Below are 21,179 nucleotides of genomic sequence, written 5' to 3' on the forward strand. Positions count from 1 at the left end.
CCTAATATATACTAGAAGGTAAATTTGTTTGCTATAAATTCTTACCCTCAGCTTTTTTGCAGACAAAGGACTGCCAACAAGAGCCTGTTCCCCAGTTATCAGTAAAATAAGTTTCTAAACTAATTTTGTCAATGTAACAAAGCAATGCCAAAAATTAAGTTCAGAACTGTTCTTTAAAAAAGTAGAAAGTCAAAGTTTAAAGTTACTATTTGGAAATGCCAATAGGCTAGAATATCACTAAGTATCACTACCACTATAGTAAGATAATCTCCAGAAAGCTAATTACTGAAACTACATTATTCATTTTAATAAACAGTGAATGCAAATATTCTGCACTTCCTAAGAAAGGGCTGTATTATTTTTGAGCTGTCAGTATCAATTGTCCTTGTATTTGGCAATGGTTTCAGCTTGATTCCCTTAGTACTCTGCAAATGACAAATGGGGAAGACAGGGAACAATGATAGCACCTACAGGAAAAGGGAAAGGAAGGCTTGACAGTATAGCTTAAACTTTAATGCAATAACTGAATAAAGCATTGGCTATCAATGGAAAGAGATAATTTCTAAATACAGGCAGAGGCAAATAGGTGAAAAGCTTCTCAATTTGCTAATTCTAATTTAAATAGAGAAGGAAACAAAGGGGCCATTAGGGAACTCTGAGTCAATGTAGGAAAGGTATATTAATTACTTGTATTTTGATTAAAAGATACTCTGCTAAAAGAATCCTGGGGAAAAAAAAAAAAAAAAGATTCCAGTCTTTCAAGTAAGGCAAAATCAAGGATCTTCAGCTATTTAGGGCAGGTTTAATGAAAACTGGACAGGGCTTAAAAGCTGTCTCTACTGAAAATGAATTCCAAGATTTCATAAACAAGAGCCTGAACTATGGTATCTGTCAATACTGAAAAGCAATTTTATACCTCAAACTAAGTAGATAATGTAAGGGATTTATATCTCCTTAAACTCCTGAATGGTTCTGTTTAATAGAACCATCCCTGCAAAATACTTATTTGCCAAATTAGTAAAATTGTTTTAAAAATCCGTAATTTATAACAATAAAAAAATGAACAAGGCAATTTGGTGAAATCTAACATAAACATGGTGAGAAGTTATATTTAATATCTTTTAAAGCTTAACACACATAAATCTTCAACGCCGTTTGCAATGAAAAAGAATGTATAATCCATAATACTTTATTTGCTAATACACCTACTAAAAAGTCTGTAGATATTTGCCAACTGAGGTCATACAGTTAGAACTAATAAAGCTAGCCTACTGCTCTTATCAATTGAAACAATTTTTTTTTTTAAGTTTTATTTAAGTAATCTCTACACCCAACATGGGGCTTAAACTCATGACCCCGAGATCAAGAGCCACATGCTCCACCAACTGAGCTAGCCAGGCACCCCTCAATTAAAAATTTAATAAGCTAATTGCAAAGTTAAAAGGAAGCCACTAGCACTGGGTTGGACCTGTCACTTTGGTACCAAAGGGCCAACTTACAGTGAAGAATGGCTGACCTAGAATATAAATTCTGATTATAGATGGGCATTCACATACTATTAACACGCTATTAACTTCTTTGACTCTGGACGACAGGCTTCAAGGAGAAGAGCAAATACTTTCAACCCATGAGAAACTACAGATACAGCAACTTGCCTCATTTCTGATACCTTAAATATTTCTGTATCTAAAAAGGAAAACAGATAAGAAATATTTAGCTGTAACAACAAATGATGAGTAGGCAACTTCTATGGTTGTTTTATAATGAAACAAAAGAAAACTTTTAATATTAAGTCAAAATTATAAAAAATAAAGCTCACACCTTTCTACATCGTTCTGATGAAAATACTAGCTCTCGTTTATATTGATATCATGGTAGCTTACAATATTTAGCTATTTGAAATAAATTACCATACAACTAAAACTATTCTTGCTACATTTCTAAACAGAATGTTATTTTTCCTTTTTCTAATGGAAAAGTATAAAGTACAACCGAAAGTACTCACCCTGGCTACATCGGATAAGCCATATGAATGACTGAGCATTCATGCTTGTTTCATGTCACAATTTACATTTATGTCTTAATTTACATTGATACAGCTGTACAATTTCAAAATTGAAATTATAATCACTGTCCTATAAATTTTAGAACTTCTTGTTCTACAAGAAACTATTTTAAAACATTTTCAGTTAAGGAACATATCACTGAAAAGATACTTTGTTAGAAAATCTCTTTAGAGTGACACACAAACAAATCAAGCCTAAGAATTAAAAGACTGTTACCATTTGTAGGCAATGTAAACCATGTCTTAACATGACATGTACATGCACTTAGCAATACTCTTTTCCAATGAAAGAGATGGAGTTAAGTCCATGAGTAGTATCCAAACTATGCCAGAGGACACAAATGCGTTGCCAGGCAGAGTTAAAAGAATCTAACAAAGCTTTGTGTGAATTTTTAAACAGCATTTGAGCTTGTTCTAGTCATTAAACACAGAATGATGGAGCGCTAATAAATATTCACCAAAATAACTGAACAGAGCATATACTACTTAAAATGTGTGTTAAGCAGAAAGATAAACCAAATTATCTTTTGCTATAAATGAACTCTTAAGACTTCGTTCTATATTTTAAAAAGTTAAAAACAAAATTTATGTAACATTTCTATGAGAAAAACTGTTTTAGGAGTTTACAAAACAGTAATGCAGGCAGGTCTAGGGAATCTAACAAACAAGCTTGATGTTAAAGTTTCTCAACAATATAAAACAATGACTACTACTTTGATACCTTGGTCTTGTCCCTTTTCCAATTTCTTAGTATGAAGTAACATTTCGCTTTGAGTTACTAAGGCGTTCACAGAGAAATCGTATAAAATAGGACAAAAGTAAACTAACTGTTGTTTATTTTACAGAATATATTTTTACATTAAAATATACAAGGATAAATGGATATTTCATATAATAAAATTCAAGAGAAATATATAAGTCCTTCAAAAAAGTAAATATACTTAAAAGTGAAGTAAAAAATAAAGTATGTTTATATTCTATTTAAAATATAGATTGCTCTTTTGGTTTATTTTGCTGCTTTGTCCCATGCTAGATACCACATGATTTCCCCCCCCCTTAAATTACATAAAAAGTTTAGGTTTAATGATGAGAAACCAGTACAGTGCAAAGCAATTCATGCATACACTTTTGCATGTATGCATTCCATATGTAAGTATTCATACCTATCCCAGAGGTTCTTTGATTCCTGAAACGTGTTCAAATGGAACGCTTGGTAGAAAGCAGTTGAAGGATTCCTGTGAGATCCAAGAATCAAATGGAAATGAGGTTGAGAAAGTACAGTAAAATCACTACTTTTCAAAAAAAGTTGGAAGATTTTAGATTTTTAATATAGTGTAATGGCTTTAGTAAAATGAAAAACAACACTACATAAGCTTGCTTAAAAACATTTTGAAAGAAATTAAAAAACTGGATGAAATCCAGCAGACTTGACAACAATTCAGGATCACAGTTCTAAAAGAAAGGGATAATACAGATAAAATAGCATCCAATTATGTGTGTGCGCATAAGTTTAGACATATATGTGACCAGTTCATAGCCTAATCAACACTACTCTATATCAGATGCCTTTGTAAGTCTCTAAACATTTAGCAGTTTAGCAAAGCTGTTCCCAGGTACAGTACTCATGTAAAATAAATTAAGCTACACCTTCATAATATAAAAATTCTTCACAGGATCTATTTGACAGAGTTTGATGATGAACAATTGAGTCCTTTTCTGGGTTGGACTTGACATGGTTTCTACTTTCATAATCCATTTATTTATGCGTGGTTTCTCTGGATTAGGGCAAAACATGGTGCAGCAATTATATGGCAGCTTTCTAATTTCTTGCATTAGTATAGTGCCCCTTTAAGGGGTAAGAGCTCCCACACCTTAATTACTCTCTATTTCTACCATTCCCTGGACACACATTCCCTAGGGCTATAACCACAGAATCTTAACTGATGGGCTCATCCTGGCGAGCTCCCAGCATGCACTATTCACCTCACATCTCTGCAGTGGTTTCTTAGGGGACTACTTAAACTTTTGACAACTCTGCTAATAGCTCCCCCTCTACCTCAGAATATTCCCGTAGTTTCCCCAACCCCAACCTGTACATTAGGGAGCTAACAAAAACTTGTCGTATCACCTCTAAAATCCTTGACCCACGCTGTAGCAGAGTAACAGCAAGCTAAGAACCTAAGTACGTATTACATACCAGGCACTATTCTGAGTGTTTTACATTTATTAACGCAATTCTACAACAACCCTAAGAGGTAGGTGTTATTATTCCTATCTCACCAATAAGGAAATGGGTCAGAGAGAAGTAATTTGCCTGATGTCACAGAGCTAGTAGGTTAACAATCTGGTCCTAGAGTTTATCCTTTTAAACTACTATGCTAAACATATAGTGGAGTTCAATTTTAACCTCTCTAGGTCTCTTTATCAGTTAAATGGTGATATTATGATCTAGCCTTGCAGAGTGGTTAAGGAACTGAGACTATATATAAAGCTCTTTATATACATACAGTCTATGGTCAATAAATAATAGCTATTATTTTATCACCAAAATGAAGTTCAAATACAACATGGCAATTCTGAGACCCTCACAAGCACCTTAAGAGAGTCCCTACCATATTACTAATACAGTAAGAAAACTATTTCCAAATTCTACTCGAATAGCAATCAAATATCAATGATCAACAAGCAAAACAAATACTCAACAGAATTCCATGATTTCAAAATTCAGATTAAGACTCATTGTCTTAATACCTACTGAATTTTTTAAAAATACAAAATGCATTTTTTATTTTAACCACTAGGTACCTCTTAGATGATCCAAAATTAGGAAAGGCAGACAGACACTAGATGCCAGAGTGTCACCAAAGCAACTATTTGATTAATTGGCATCTTCAGTATACGTACTTCTCTTTGCTCTACCTACTTTAACTCCTTTCTATGCTTTTAACCCTTTCTCTATTTTTCTCTAGACTAGGTCCAAGGTAATCAAATATATTGATTAGACCTGCTAATATCAAGGATTAAGAGGCTGCTAACTACTGTTTATTTAACAGCTTGTATCCTCTCAAGATATATTTGGCAGGCCCTTTTTTTCACTGTACTTGGAAATCAGTCTATCAATTTAAATGAAAGTCAACTGAACCAACTGAAGAAAATCGATTGGCTTTTTTTTTTTTTTAAACCAGGCTTACCCAGGACCATATGGGGACAAGTTTGCTATTCACACAGGTTTGGAGACCTTGGATTTAAAACAGAGTGACTCAAAGAGGAAAGTAGTAAATATGAGAGAACAACAAAGAGTAAACCTAGAGGTTATTCTGCAAGTCTGGAATTTAAAATTCATTAAAGAGTTACAATATATTTATAAGGATGACATTCTTTAAAAAAACTTCAGATCCTCTGACTTTGGAAAAATACATACATACATATTTAATTTGAATCAAATTCATATGCCAAATAAATTGGGTTTTAAATGAAATCATATGACTTTAAGTTATGAGATTCTAGCATTTTTACAGCACAGACTCTAAAAATGAAATGTTTCTCATAAGTCAAATGTAGAAGTGAAAAAAGAACATATCTGCAGTTAGTTGTGTATCTTGGGGCAAAAAAGGAACCTATGAAATAAAATACTATAAATGGACCTAAAGTCTTCAGAACATGTCAGAACAAATACACTTAGGTTGCAAAAGCTGGCAGTGAATCACTTTCTACATACATTCAAAATGAAGAAGCCATATGGAGTAATACAATCTATGTACTCTGGAAAAATTTAAATAGTCTAGATTCCAAGGATAAACATTTAGACAGGCTTATAAAATATGACATTTTTGGTTTCTCGAATACTTCAGCAGGGATGCCTTCCATAAACTTGAGGAATTTTTAGCAAATAGCAACAATTAGCCTCAAAACATTGATTAACAGGTATAGATTAAAGAAGTCTGTAAAACCTAGCTGATCAAGAACTTCAAAAGAGCCATTTGTAAATACTGAAGGGCTTGATCATCAAAGACTTCTGTTTTGGAATGGCATAAAATTGAGGAAATTAATAGCCCAAGGAAAACACCGTTAATGGAGATCATTTCAAGGTTATATAGTCTATGTAATCTGAAGGCACCAAGTCGCAACTGACATCATTAAAAATTTATTAGAAAGAAGTACTGAATTTTATGCAACTTTGGTCACAAATTCTCTTCTGCCCAAGAAATAAAATTTTGAAACCAGTTTTCTAATAACGTATTTGATGTCAATGTTAACTACTAATCTAAATATAAAGCCAACAAAGCACTTCTTAGGGAGACTGAGGTGTGGTTTATTCTGAATTTTATGAAAATGCTGTTTTCCCATCTGTGGACATTTTTCTTTTTATTAAGGAGGGCACATGTTGTGGACATTTTTCAAAACCAATGAACAAAACATATCCTCTTCCTCCTGACTTTATATACTAAATAACCCGTCCTATTAATTTCTAAGTACATGAAAGTAGTACATCACAGAGTGACTCAAATGTGACATACATTGACCTGCTTTGGTAAGATACTATCTTTGTAGGGTAACTGTAACAGAGAGGAAAAACATACATATACTACACCTCAAAACTAAGCTATGAAAATTGTTGAAGCTTAAAGGATGAGGTACATGAGCCTTGAACTCAGCAAATACTTTCTTCCCTTACGTCAAAACTCAACTTTAGCAATCTCTAAATAGAAACCAGGGAAACACAATAAGCAGAGGAACAAGGGCCATCTCCAACATTATTATCTAAGGATTTAAAATGATTAAAAATATCCTTTAGGTAAAGGGTTACAACACAACAGATCAGTAGCTACAGTAGGCTTTTCCTTCCTCCTGTCTTATAGTCAGCAAATTAATAAAACAAAACTAACTCTGGAAATACCCAAGAGCACTGGCTTTGGAGTCAGAAGGCCTAAGTCTGAATATATGTTATGTTACTCAGTAACTATGTGATTCAAATCCTCAAAGCCTCAGTTTCCTTAATCCATAAAAAGGGGAGGAACACTTCCTTACAGTTGCCGAAAAGCTCAAATGAGATTATGCATACATAAAGCCTGACAAAATTAAGCCTGGTTTGTTGTTTAATATAGGATTACAGTTTCCAAATCATGCTATATAAAAATCAACTTTTAGTAGAGTATCTTAACATACACCAAATATTTCATCATTATTAAGGTAATATTGAGGCAAACAGAATATTTAACTTAGAGCTAGGTATATACCAAGCTATTTAGTACATTCCATTGGATAAGAATTCTGACTTCTGGGACTCAGAGCTCCCCCAGGATTTCCTTATTACACAACTTTATCGCAAGATTTTAATTAAAAATACAATAATCACTGAAAAGGGTACTGAAATGGTTCCAAGATACATACTACTTTAACAATAAAAGCTTCAAGAAACACCTTTAACAGCAACCATAAACTTCTGATAAAAAAAAAAATCTCAATTTCTCACCATGACATTTAAGCCCTTTACTCTGGTTCCTGTCAAATTAATCACATCATTTCCCAAATCTGACATCTCATTCTTCCACACTGTTACACAAACTGCCATTCTCCTCTACTCAGAAAATCATCCTTTTCTCTTAACGGTGACCCCTTTTAAGATTCAGACCAAGAGTTAGCTTCAGAAGAATGCACAAGTAATAATGGGTTGATGCTGAGGACAGAAATTGGGTGGCTGGAGGAGAGAGGTGCAGAGAGGCTTTCAGCTTATACTCATATATTTAGAACTGTATAAACGTATTACCTATGCAGATAATAAATTAATTTTAAATAGAAATCAGTCCATTTCCTCCCCATACCAAATCTGACCTTATGTCCTAAGCTGTTCCAATTAGTACCTTTTATTTTACTCCATCATAGTCTATAATGTATATGAAAGTATACATTTGATAATTATTTTCATATAATCTGAGATCTTGGGAGGGTAGGATAGTCTTTTTTCTGTATTCCAGAACTTACTATTCAGAGAACACAAAGAAAGTTGAATGACTGACATACTGTCACTTTAAATATTTTCTTGGGTATTCAACCTACTTGATGAGTATCTGGCAAGCTTCGTTTTTGCTTTGTTTTGTTTTTTGTCACATGATAGTCTGGTGGCAGGAAGGTTTAAGTTGGCAGCTCTCTTATGAAACATGTCTAAATGTATCGAGTCATACACAGGGAACCTTAAAAATCTGACCAAGTCTCAAATTCTAACATTAAAATGAGGAAAACTGAGATAAGTTGAAAGACTTAACTAAAGAAATTAAGTGGTAGAAAAGCCAGGATTAGAACCCAACTGCTATATGTTTTACAACATCATGACTTTTCTGGCCTAAAACAATGTCTCCCTTTCTCTTATTACATCCATATACCATGTAATTACACTTTCAGATCAAAACTGAAGACTCTTGGTATGATTTATAGCATGATAAGGTGTGATTTGGGAGAACAGTTTGTGGACAATGAAATACTAACATTTCTGTAATGTATGCTTGCCATACATATTATATATGGACTGTTTACAAATTATTTGCATACCTCATTTAATCCTCTCAAACTTTCCAACACAGGTATTATCCCCATTTTTCATATGGGGAAACAAGGGGCTTAAAAGGCTAAATAACCACCTGAAGGTCAAATGCCTCAAGTATGCAGCACAGTTGGGATTTCAGCCCAGGCATATCCAACTCCACTGTCTGTAATGGTCATTCATATAATATGCTAATACATAATTAAGCACACTACTGATTTTATTTGACCAAGAGCCTCCCTCTCCTTTTTTGTTTTTGTTTTGTTTTCAAAAGCTAGGTAGACCAAATACGAAGCAAGGATGGGTTTCAGATTAACTTACAAAACTATTTAGTAAAACTTAATTCTAATTCTCCTTTAGAAACTAGTTGGTTTTAAACTTTGCTTTGGGTATCTTTCATTCACAGATTAAACAATTTTCTTGTTTAATAATGAAGAGGGATTGCCTAACACATTAAAAATAACATTTAAAATACACCAGCATTATTTACAATAATTGACACATTAATTACAGTTTCTCTTCTATATATTAATATTCTTCATCAAATTTTAGTGAAAGCTTATGAGGAAAGGAGGCTTTAAGTAATTTAACATTCAGACTTCACTTATTTGTCTTGCTTACTCCAATTAGCAAGGCACTAATAGTCCATGTTCTAGGTAAACACTATTAAAATTATTACTCAGTGATCTGCAGAATTTTCACGTAACCATCACATATAAATGTATAACTTAATGAGAGTTCATTCTTTTTAACAAATGTTAGTTCACTACAAAGAAATAAAACTAAATACTGAACTCTAATTTTGGGCTTTAAATGTGAGAGGTAAGCAATCCAGAGAAGCATGCATGCAATTTAATTCACCTGATTTAAAAGCAGAAATTATGAATATACTTTTTAGAGATAAAAGCAGATTAATATATTCTTAATATTACCAGCCAAATTTGAAATGTATACATTAAAATATATTATGAAAGTCACGTAATGATGTACAGGAATGATATGAATTGGTTACTGTTCTTAAATCTTTACGGAGGGGTTTTTGCCCTAAGCCATGCCAGATTAAGAATGTCACAAATATTGAGTCATTTGGTATGTTCAAGAATTGCTGTGGGACAGACCCAAATTATACCAATGATTCAGGTATGCACATTCTTTGTGGATACAGTAATTTTATTATACCATATAAAAGAGCAGCCTCAAATCACAAGTCCACTTGGTTTAGTACAAAGAACTAAGTTAAGAGATTTATTCCAATTCAGGAATTTTGCTATACATACCCCTTAAATACTGTTAACTATTAAGGTTTTTAAAATTAGAAATCTGTTCTTCCCATTAGTAAGAAATTACTTAGGGAACATCATCATTCAGGCTACATTTAACCAGACAAATCTGTTTTTATAAACCCTCTCTTCCTCATACTTAAAGAATATTTAAAGAGTAATGCAGTTAAGAAATAAACAGTATCTGTTCAAAAAGGAAATACATACTGGTCTAAAACAATTATTTAAAAAAGGAATTAGATGCCTTTTCTTCACTAGTAACAAGTATTCCTATTCCTTCTGAAACCATATTTCATATCATTTCACTGTATGTTTTTCTGTCTTGGTTATCTGCCATCACCCTCTACCTCCCCCTGCCCCAACTTCTGCTATTTTAGGTAAGAAAAGTCAAGATCTTTTTATACTCCCCTAACAATCATTCCTCAATAAAGAGACTAATTTTGGTTTCTTTACCATCTGATTGTTGGGGTTGCTCTTTGTTACTAGAACACTAAAGCGCATGACTACTTCCAATCTCTTCTGGTGCACAGAAAGACTAAACTCTATTCCAAATTAGCAAGTACCAGATCCATAAATCCACTATCACATTTTACTATTTCCAAATTAGTGCTATCAGAATTCTCAAAGAACAGATTAACATTACACTTATTCTCAGGAAGTAGAAAGCATATACACCACAGTATCAGTACTATAAAAAAATGACTTCTCATAAAAGCAATTTAGTTCAAGATACCCTACTTCCCCTACAAGGAAAAGATAGTGTTACTAACATAGAATGTGTCTTACCCACACACATATAAGCCCTTATGTTTACTAAAGGTTACCAATGTTCAGCCTATAGAATTTAGTTCATACAAAATTCTGAACAATATATATGGCACTGTTAAAAAAAAAAAAAAAAAAAAGGCGCCATACTCCCTACTGATACACTTTTGGACCATCCATCTTTTGGAAATCTATGATAATTTCCTTTACTTAGAGCCATGTTTATGACTAAAGTATATTTTAGTAATCAGCCTGGCACTCTGATGAATCCATCAATTATCAGTTTTTATACTAAATAATAATGTCATTCATACAGAGGATTTCACACTTTGATTATAAAATCCTTGGTAAGAGTACATAGGATAATATGTAGTGTGTGATTTAAACGTCAACTGTAAAGCTGGAAGGGCAAAATTACCTCCACAATTCAGTATCGATAAAGAAACATAAGCTCCCAAGAAATACAGATTCAACTAAGGAGCTTTCATTTGTAAAGACTAAATGCAGTGAGACTTTTAGAGCTCTAATGAGTATCTATAGATTTTACAATAAAGGTAAGAGTGACAGTTCTATCTCTTAATATACATTTACATAATCTTCTCACTTAACCATCAAGTTAAAAAAACCTGCCCAAGTATGTGTGTGTATATTTGAGAGAGATATACATACATACATATATATATATTTGTACAAACAAAATTTGTGTATTTATAGCACATACCAGGATACACCACTTAACATTCACAATTTGTAATACTTAACCAGTAGTCATTAGCAAACTACACAAATAAAACCATTAACAAGATACAAAGATATTTGCCACTAAGGGATCCTTACAATCAGGTTTTCAACAATCTTTTGGTTGTAGCTGACAGTTCACAATTGCAGCCATTCATAAGAGTTCCTGGAATGTGGCCTACAGAGTTCACATTGGTCAGCTATCTGTGGAAAACGATCTGTACTGTGTTCCCTTTCCAAAAGGGCCAGTAATATTTTGCACCTCTCCCCATTTACCAAAAAGGAGTCTGTTAAGTGTGTCGGAATTTAAACAAATTTTTAAACTTTCAGTATAAAAGTGGCTTTTTATGAACTATATTTTCAACCATTATTATATCTCCAGTTTACACAAAATCGGTTTGAAGAATCATCGACTATAAGCCTTTCCAGTGAGAAAGGCTAGAATATATAAACTTTATGGCAATTAATAGTATAGAGTCAACAGGCAGTGTTAACTGAACTTTAAAACATTTTCTTGCTTTCTATATATAACCGTCAGCCCTTTTATAGGTATATTATTAAAATGTATTTATAAGTCTTCTTTCAAAATAAATAAGTCTCAAAATGAAGCTTTGTAAAAGGTAATGGAGCCAAAACCACAGATAGGGTTTTTAATATATCAAACTAAAGAACCTCAATCATTTTTGTTAATCTTCCATTTTCCTTCCTTTTCTCAAAGAACTAGACTATGTTTACTAACATATTACCTTTAAAAAAAAGCAAACTGTTTACAAATTTTTAGGATCTGAAATTTTCAACCTATTCACAAAGTTAAAGTCATAATTACTCAAAACCTCTCACTCCAATGTTTTATTTTGCATTTGAATGACTGCAACTAAAATTGTATGCAGATTTTAATTTAAGAAGGCAACCCCAAATCACCATATAAAAAGTATGATTTTTGTTGGTACAGATTCCTCAAAAATAGTCATCTTAGTAATTTAAACATATGCCTAGAAAAACTGTGTTATTTAATTTCAAGCATACAATTTAAAATGCCCTCTTTCACAAAGGCTTTCCATTAAAAACAAAAACAAAACAAAACACTATTTCTACTTAATGGATTTATTCCTTCACCAGGTGTGTTGGTCCAGTGACAAAATAGTCAAATGTGTAAGATTACATCTTGAAAACTAGCATGTTAAATTAAAAACCAATGAAAGACTATAACAAAAATTAGAAATGCACATTGGTAAGTAATGCAGATTTTAGAAGACTGGGTGGGGGAGGGAAGGACCATATTTAATATAGGACTGCACACACATCAAAACCCCTGCACTGGATTAACTATTGCCAATTGATAAGAACAGATGCGGTAGTATCTGTAGCTCATTAACCTTCCGAAATAAATTCTTAAAATTATTAACCTTTTAATAAAGAGGATAAATAATTTTATCTTTGAGGTCGTACCCTAAAGAATACATCCCAGAGTTTCCATTTGTCAATGGATCTGTCTGCTCCATGCCACATCATTATATTTAAGTTCTGGGGAATGTAACTGCCTATTTTGTAAACTGAAAGAGTTGTGAAGAGGAGAGAAAAATACATTCTTCATTCATAGACGGGCATGTGTTTTACAAGGAGGCGGGTGTGGTTTGGGAAACCACTCATCATTTCTTGAAATATGGAGGCAATATACAACAGGAACAGAGAGGCAAGCAAATGGTTATTTACCAACCCATCAGAAAAAATTGGCTTCTGGCAGCTAGAAAAGGGAAGATACCTGTTGCCTCTTACAAAAGATGAATAAACAAACAATCTGCATTTCAGGTGTGCCCCTATGTGTGAAAAGTGAAATATGCGAGATGTAAAGAGGGATTTTTCTGAATGGCTTGTGGAATCAATTTCTTTACTTGGTAGTCCCATCCATATAAAATTTCTCAATGACTAGCTAGCTGAGCTCACTTATGGACACGTGGTATTCTCTAAGAGTTCTCAAATGGAAGAAAGACTCCCAACAAGCAAGTCACCTACAAAAAAATATGAACTTTGAATTACAAAAAGCAGAGGAGATGATTTCAGTGAGCATTTTTCAAACCAACAGAAGTATATAACAAAAATACAAGGCTAATTAGAAATGAAAAGTTAAGAAAAGAATGTGAAGGAACTCAGAAGAAACAGAAAAAAAACCTTCAACAGATCTCATGGTTCTACATACCAATTATTCTAGAAATCCATAAAATTATCTTTTAACACATCTAAAATTAACCTCACTCAAAACAAAAAACCCAGCAAATAAATGCCTGTGAAGTACCTGAAACTTTCTCTGTAATTTTTAAATGTAATTTTAAAGCTTTGTAACAAGTTGGTTTTTAAAAATTTGCAATATGTCAAATTTTCCTGTGACAGTTCCTGAAAACCACTTAAAAATCCTCACTGAACCATAACCAAACATCAACTGTTGTACAACTGGTAATGGCAATACACCAATTTTCACTTAAACCATTAAAAAAGCATCCCTTAAATAGAGGGAGCCAATTGTTGACAACTGTTAACACTTTTACTATAAAATTACTCTAATTTCAAGAACTGTAGCTTTTACTACTGTCAAAGAGTCTTACTTCATACCTCCCTTTCCACAGTTAAAAAACTACTGATGGAAGATAACATCTTTCCAATACACTTTTTACTTCAAAAAAAAAAAAAAAAAGGATCTTAACGAAGTCACTGGGAAGCCTCCTGACCTTCCATGTTCTTTTATTTAAAAGGCTGGAGGACGATATGATCTTCAAAGCCAGACTTGACATTTCACCATTCTCTCTCCAGCCTTTGCAGATACACTGGAGGAGATTCCTTACATGGATCTTTCCCTACTATAGAGGACCTCTGGTTTTGCAGAATGGGAAACTTCTGATTTTATGTCTTAGTCTCCAAACTCACACTGACAAAACTCTCTGCCGTAAGGGTTCAAGTGCGATTGTTACCTAAGAAAAGGACAATCCTGTGGGGCATAATCTACTAGTTACCACCTGTAAATCGAGAGAATTAAGCTTAAATCCACCTTTTTTGAATGAACAAATGTTGTGTCCTTATCCAATTCAGTGCTTTTAAATGACTGTGACAAGACCAATTCTCTCATTACACCTTTATATTAGCAATCTAAACGAATGCATTTTCAAGAACTGACAAATCAATCTTACTAAACACAAACTAAACTTACTAAACACAAACTAAATTTAAAAACGCTAAGGGCCTCAAAGTGAAAAAAGAACCCCTAAGTTGCATTCTAAACTACAATGTTTGGTCAAGCACTCCTATCAAATATTTTAAGTAAGATTTCCATACCTGTCTTCATCACCATCAACAGGAATAGCTATGCTGAATACAGAGGTGGCGAGACTGTTCATAGGCGTTAACTGAAGGGGGTTTGCCAGGGCATCTGCAACAGGAGGCTTCACAACAGGCTTATTTTCAGCAATGAGAGAAAGTGGTGGTTGAGGTAGGGGTTCTGATTTTCTTCTAGTATCGTCAACATGCCCGACTAAAGGTTGGGTCTGAGTCTGAAACTGGCTTAGCTCAGACTGTGGTAGACTTGTTGGTGCACTGGGTGTGCCTTGCGCTAAGGGCAGCCCAACATGCTGGATTATGCTGCTGCTCCTGCTGACTGGCGTATGGCTGCTCAGCTGCTGCGACTGGACCAGAGGCGCGGGTACATTTGGCATAGTAACAGAGGTGGTAGACACACTAGGCACGCTTGGAGCGGGCACGGCTGCAGGCACGTTTGGAACTCCGGGCAGCACGGCGTGGGGGCCGCCAGGCACGGCTGACGGCGCACCACTGCCACCCATCTGCGGCGGAGGCACGGACTGGGGCTGCCCGGTCCCAGGGGGGACCAGGCCCGGCGGCACGGCGCATCCCACAGCAGCCAAGGGCACTCCGGCCGGCTGACCAGGCGCGGCCTGTCCGCCTGGCGCGGGTCCCGGCCCCGGGGCCACAGCTTCACTGGGCAAGGAGGACACGCCCATTATCTGCGCACCCACCGAGGAGGCATTCGGGCCGGTGCCCACGGGAAGGCTGGCAGCCGTGGCGAGGCTCGCTCCGGCGCCGGTGGACGAGGGCTGCGCGGGGCTTGGCGGCTGCAGGCCGGCCACGTGCTGCTGTAGGTACTCACTCTGACCCGCGGGCTGGACTGGCAGCAAATGCCCAGGCGGTAGCTGAGGGTACGCGAACGGCTGGAGCGGCTGCGTCGTAGGAGCGCCGACGGCGGGGCCCGGCTGCTGCGGCAGGGGCACGCCGGGCTGCGTCAGGGTTACATTCGTCAGCGGCAGCCCCTGTCCATTGGGCCCCTGCGGGAGGACGCCGGGGCCGGTTCCCTGGGGCTGGCTTGGCTGCGGGGCTGCCATCATTTGCTGAGGCCCGGCCGCGGCTCCCGGGAACGGCGGCACTGGAGCCGCGCTTTGAACCACAGCCCCACCTACGGGCGGCGGTGGCTGTGGCTGCCCAACGCCAAAACTCTGCGGCTGGGCCGGGGCGGGCTGGCTCATTTTCTCCGACGGGGGTAGCTGTGACACAGCAGTCAAGGAACTGTCAGTTCCCGAGTCGGGCCCGTGCGCCCCCTGCATGGAGGCCACCACCACCACCACCGACCCTCCGGTGGCGCCCAGGCCGCTGTCCCGCTCCGCAGTCTGGTCAAAAGTATTGCTGTGCCTAATGCAATCCCCAGACCTGGTCAGGACGCTGCTGTCTGAATCCCGCTCATAGTATTCCATACACGTCCATCGGCCGCGGCGGTAGGGCTCCCCGCTCCCGTGGTCCAGCTTGATCACGCGAAAACGGGAACTACAAGTGGTGGGGGGCTGTGATGGGGCTGCGGTCCCTGGCCCGGCAGACGAGCCCGTGACCGGGGGGGCGCCGGGTGCCCCCGGAGAGGGGGCCGAGGTGGCGGCCGCCGCTAGGGTACTGGCCAGCGCCCCAGCCACGCTCCGGGCCGAAAGGGCTCCTCCTCCGTTGGCGGGAGCAGCCGCCGCGGCCGCCAGCTGCCCGTCCAGGAGGAGGTTTGGAGAGACGGTCCCGGGAGTCTCTGCATCCCCAACATTGTTGAGTGTCTCTTCGGAGGAGCTGCGCTCGCAGACCTCCTCAGGGCCATAATCCGTGGCCCGAGAAACGTCGAATATTTCGGAGGAGACGTCCTCTGTACGTGACTCGTCCGGGTCGTCCAGGCTCTCAGTGTCCTCGGTGATGCTAGTGGCCACCTGAGCCGTGGTGACACTAGTGATCTGGAAGCAGCTCTTCTTCTTGGCCGGCATCTTGGACATGGTGAGGAAGGCTGGAGGGCAGAGAGGCACGCCGGCTCCTCTGCGATCTTGCCGGAAACCAGGAAGGGCAGAGCAGGGGCCCCAAAGACAAAGTCCGAGTCCGCGCTGGGGTCTGAGGCCCGCCGCTGTTAAGAGTCACTGGCTGATCCGGACGCTGGCCGCTCTGTGAGACATCCTCCTCCCCGTTTCCTTCTGAGTCGATCTCTACGGCTCTGCCCCCGTCGCACTCGCGCGGCGGCTCCTCCTTCCTTTTCGCCTCCCGCAGCCGCGGCGCCTCAATTCAATCCCCTCAGCGGCGGCGCGAGCGCGAGCGCGATCCCAGGGGCGGGCCGCCTGCTTCCTCCTCCCGTCTCCGGGGCCGCCGTGGTCAGTCTAGCTCGGCGCTCGGCGCGGTCAGCAGGCCTTGGCTGGGGGTGGGAGTGGGAGGGCGAAGGGGAGGAGGAGGTGGAGGTGGCGGTGGCGGCGGCGGCGGCGGCGTTGGCGTGAGGGGCGGTGCTGCCCCGCTCGGGCTCCTCAGGCCAGTGCCGGCGTCAGCTCTGGGCTCCCGGACGCTGAGGGAAGAAGGGGAAGGAGTGGCGAGTCTGGCGCCGGGGATTCCTGATTCAGCCAGGAGCCGCGGGCTGGGGCTGGCTGAAGGTCCCGCGGGCGGGCGGCGGAGCTGCGGCGCGGGCGGGCGGCCCCCTCCCCGGCTTTAGCCGGAGCTCAGCCCCAGGGACATGTCGACTGTCTCTGGCGGAAACCCGCTCCGGGGGAGGGGAAAGCCGGTTCGGTCCTCCCCTTACAGGGGGAGCCACCCCGCGGGCGGCGGCGGCGGCGGTCTCGGCCTCCCCTCGCGGCTCCTGAGAAGAGTGAGGGGCGGCGGCGGCGGCGGTGGTGGCGGCAGCCGCCTGGCTGGCCGGCGAGCGGAAGCGCTCCGGCTGTGTGAGGTAGCGGTGGTAGCTTTTTCGGCTTCTCCTCGGTGCGCCCGGTTCGCAGACCCTGGAGAAACTGAAATTCAAACTGCTGAAGCGGCGGCTGCAGCTCCCTCCCCTCGGCCAAGATGGGGCTGAAATGGCCGCGCCAGGGATGCTGGGAGGAGCAGCGGCCCCGCTGCCGCCGCCGCTGTCGACTAAAATGCCGCCGCTGCCGCAGCCACCGCCAGCGCCGCAGCCGCCGCCGTTCCGTGACGCACCGGCGTCGTGACGTCACCGCCCCGCCCCCTCCGGTTTCCTGCAGTTTCGCGTGGAGGCTGGGGGGCGGGGGAGACGGTGGGCGGGACTAAAGGTTAAAAAAGGGGGGCGGTTTTTTTTATTTAAAATTTTTTAAATTTAAAATTTACGCTGTAGGTCTTTAAGAGTTGAAGAGCTGAAGACTCTTAAATTCCAACCCTAGAGAAGCTTACAAGCGCGCCAACCGGTTTTGTTCCGAGACGCTGGAAGACTGGATGGAGGTCATGTGCTGTGTCTAATGTTTAGCAAAATCTTAGAGAAACAAGGGCGATAGAAATGGGGGTTAGGGAGAGTTAGGATAAAGAGGGAGACCAATGGAGGAAGCAAATCACTTAAAAAAAGTCTTCTGAAAATAAATGTTGACCACTGTAGTCAGAGGAGTGAAATATTGAGAGAAATGCGGATGATTAACCAAGAATAGCAAGCCAGATTGAGTCAGAAAACTGATCTTTCAGCCAGAAATTCTGTCTCCAACAATGGCATCAGGAGATGGTTACTTGCCCAGGGTGAGGTCAGTTTAAAAAAAGATTAGAGGTTACCAACATATCCCTCATTTTCCTGAATTTGCTGTGATTTCAGCATCGAAGAGTTCATTTAACCTCTTGAGACTGTTTTTACTTTCAGCACGAAATCAGCTTATGGGCTCCATAAATGTAGAACCTACTGCGTTAGTTATAGTTCTTTCTTTTGTTTATTCTAAAACTCCTAGTTGGAGCCAGAGTGTTACGTGGTTTGAATTGGGCCATGAACAACCAGAACAAGTCAGAAAGCACCCTTTCCTCTCCCAGTACAGAGAGCAGCTATAAAGTACTGGAGATTTTATCATCTTTTCGCTACTTTCTGGCAAAAGAAAGTGGTAAGGCCATTCTCTTACCCAGTTAAAAAAAAAATGGGGAAGGTGGCTCTTGAACTTTGACACACTAATACATCATGTATGTAAAATCCAAGAAATCTTGAGGGGAAATCAAGATTTCATATCACAGCTTTAGCAGTCATATCATTATGACTTACATAAATCAGTTAATCATTATACTCAGTTCTCTAATCTTTAAAAAGTAGAAATACTTTTTATGACAAAGGATGTTTTGATAATGACAGTTTACAGAAAATTTTTCGGTCCTTAGTTGTAAATAACATACAGACACATGTCTTTTCACCTTAGTAGAAACCATGTCCTCCAAACCCAAGTAAAGGAGGTCAGGATGTGAAATAAGACCACATAATAACATCCCTGTTTCTTAAGAAGATGGGAGAGAGTAAAGGAACAAAGTGTAACATTATGCCGCTATTGTGGCAGAGATAGCTAAAGGAATGTTTCATTTCTAAATCTGTAATTTTGGTAATTGTTAGAGATATTTTCCATTAATAAGTTAAATCAACTGGTTAAATCCAATATCAACTTACGAAAGCTTAATTTAACTTTGATTTACCATATTGTTAAAAATGGTGAGCAATTTTGGAAAAATAGGTATAAGATGCCTGCTTGCCTCATTACATTATCTTATTACATAAACTTCTTCTTTTTTTTTTTTTTTTAAATTTTATTTATTTATTTGACAGAGAGAGAGACAGCTAGAGAGGGAACACAAGCAGGGGGAGTGGGAGAGGGAGAAGCAGGCTTCCCGCGGAGCAGGGAGCCCGATGCGGGGCTCGATCCCAGGACCCTGGGATCATGACCTGAGCCGAAGGCAGACGCTTAACGACTGAGCCACCCAGGCGCCCCTACATAAACTTCTTGATTACTTGTTATGATGATCTTAAATCACACAAAGGAAAAATCTAAAGTAATCTGTAAGATGATTTCTCCTTAAAGAACACATTAAGGATTTATTATGAAATGAAAGTAATGATAAAGATAATTTAGAAGAGATGAGTGTAATGATAAAGATAATTTAGAAGAGATCAGTAAGTGGGCTATATTTTTGGTAAGAATGGGGTTAAAGATGTTAAAAGACATCTTAGCCTAAAATAAGATGTATAAAGTTAAAATGTTTTGTTTATATTTTTAAGGATTTCTGTGTGAATAAAATAGTTCTCTTGAAAGTAAGTTTTCCAGAAGTCTTAAAGGCCCTAGCTTCTCTTATACATTTGCTCCTTAGAAATGTAAAGAATTTATTGCATAAAATTGCTATGAAGAAATGATAAAAATTCTGGTTGTTACAAATAGGTTTGAAACCATTTTACAGAGGAAAAAAATCATAGAACTGTCATCAGACTACACAACTATGTAATTCATGGTTGGCCCACAAAGGATTAAAAGCCTCCACATAACTAATTAAAATGATAGGAAACAAGATGTACCAGTCAGTATATACGCTCTGGGTGTGTGTGGAAAGTTGACAATAAGTAATATGGTAGCCTAACTCACTGGAACTGGAGAGCTCTCTGGAGTCCCAAACCTCAAGACCAAGGGTCTTAATGCAAGTATCCTGGCTCCATGCTTACACCCAAAAACCACATGTGGAAACTGTGGGAATCCTTGATTACTGCTCCAGAGCACCCAACTTGACTGTCCTACATCTGGTACTTCCCTCAAAGACTTATTTTAAAGCCATGTGTGGGAGGTATGTTTAGGAAGAACAATGCAGGGGGAAAGAAAAAACAATTGCAGCAACTTAGAAACTAAGGACGGTTTCCACTGATGACCGAGAAAACCAAAACCAAACCAAACCAAACACACAACTACTATAGCAAGATTTCATCTTTTCAGAGTATCATACTCCAAATTCTACTAGGTTATTATCTAACCATATCAGTACCAGATGGTAAATTGTTTCATAGTCACAAGATCCTGGAATGTGAACTGTAGATACTCAAGAAAACCTTTTTTATTTTCTCAGCAAGTACATAATACATTTAAGATAGTCATAGTACGTTATCTAAATACTCTGGGGTAGAGAAAAGAAAACCATATTTTCAGGAGAACTTAAGCAACTACCTACCTAAGAGAAGTAGTCCTTTAGCGTTAATACTATCAGTTAGTGACATTTATTGAGCCCTCCCTGTGTGCATTAAGAATTGAACAGCCTGTATCCTAGCCAACAACTTTTTCTGGGATTTAGAAATAGCTTATGTTTACTTTCTATATTTTTATCACCAAATTGTTAGAAAAATACAAAATGGAGGACTAGTTTTCAGATTCCAAAAAGCATTTGCTAGAAATAAATATCAGCTGTCTAAACAAGTAGCACTTGATTTATTACTATGATTTTCCTGGGGTTCCATTTCTGGAACCATATCTTACTAATAACCTCTTGCAGTTGAGGCCATTGTGTAATATTATCTGAAAAG

General features: G+C 38.9%; 1 protein-coding gene across 3 annotated transcripts in view; it reads right to left on the reverse strand.

Moving 5' to 3' along the window:
* TSC22D2 (TSC22 domain family member 2) overlaps positions 1-17,830 on the reverse strand; it is a 49,176-nt gene extending 31,346 nt beyond the window's left edge. Inside the window, exons 1-2 of one of the 3 annotated variants that reach the window (XM_036095571.2) lie at positions 14,711-17,827; positions 3,229-3,300 (exon numbers count right to left, since the gene is read on the reverse strand). In XM_036095571.2, the coding sequence (XP_035951464.1) occupies positions 3,229-3,300; positions 14,711-16,680 (2,042 nt within the window). In that variant the 5' untranslated portion in view covers positions 16,681-17,827. Of the gene's footprint in view, positions 1-3,228; positions 3,301-14,710 lie in introns of all 3 variants that reach the window. The other 2 variants (XR_004918298.2, XM_036095572.2) reach the window with 2 other exon arrangements.
* Between the last annotated feature and the right edge of the window lie 3,349 nt (positions 17,831-21,179).

Source organism: Halichoerus grypus, chromosome 1 (assembly GCF_964656455.1).
Source record: "Halichoerus grypus chromosome 1, mHalGry1.hap1.1, whole genome shotgun sequence".
Taxonomy (NCBI): domain Eukaryota; kingdom Metazoa; phylum Chordata; class Mammalia; order Carnivora; family Phocidae; genus Halichoerus; species Halichoerus grypus.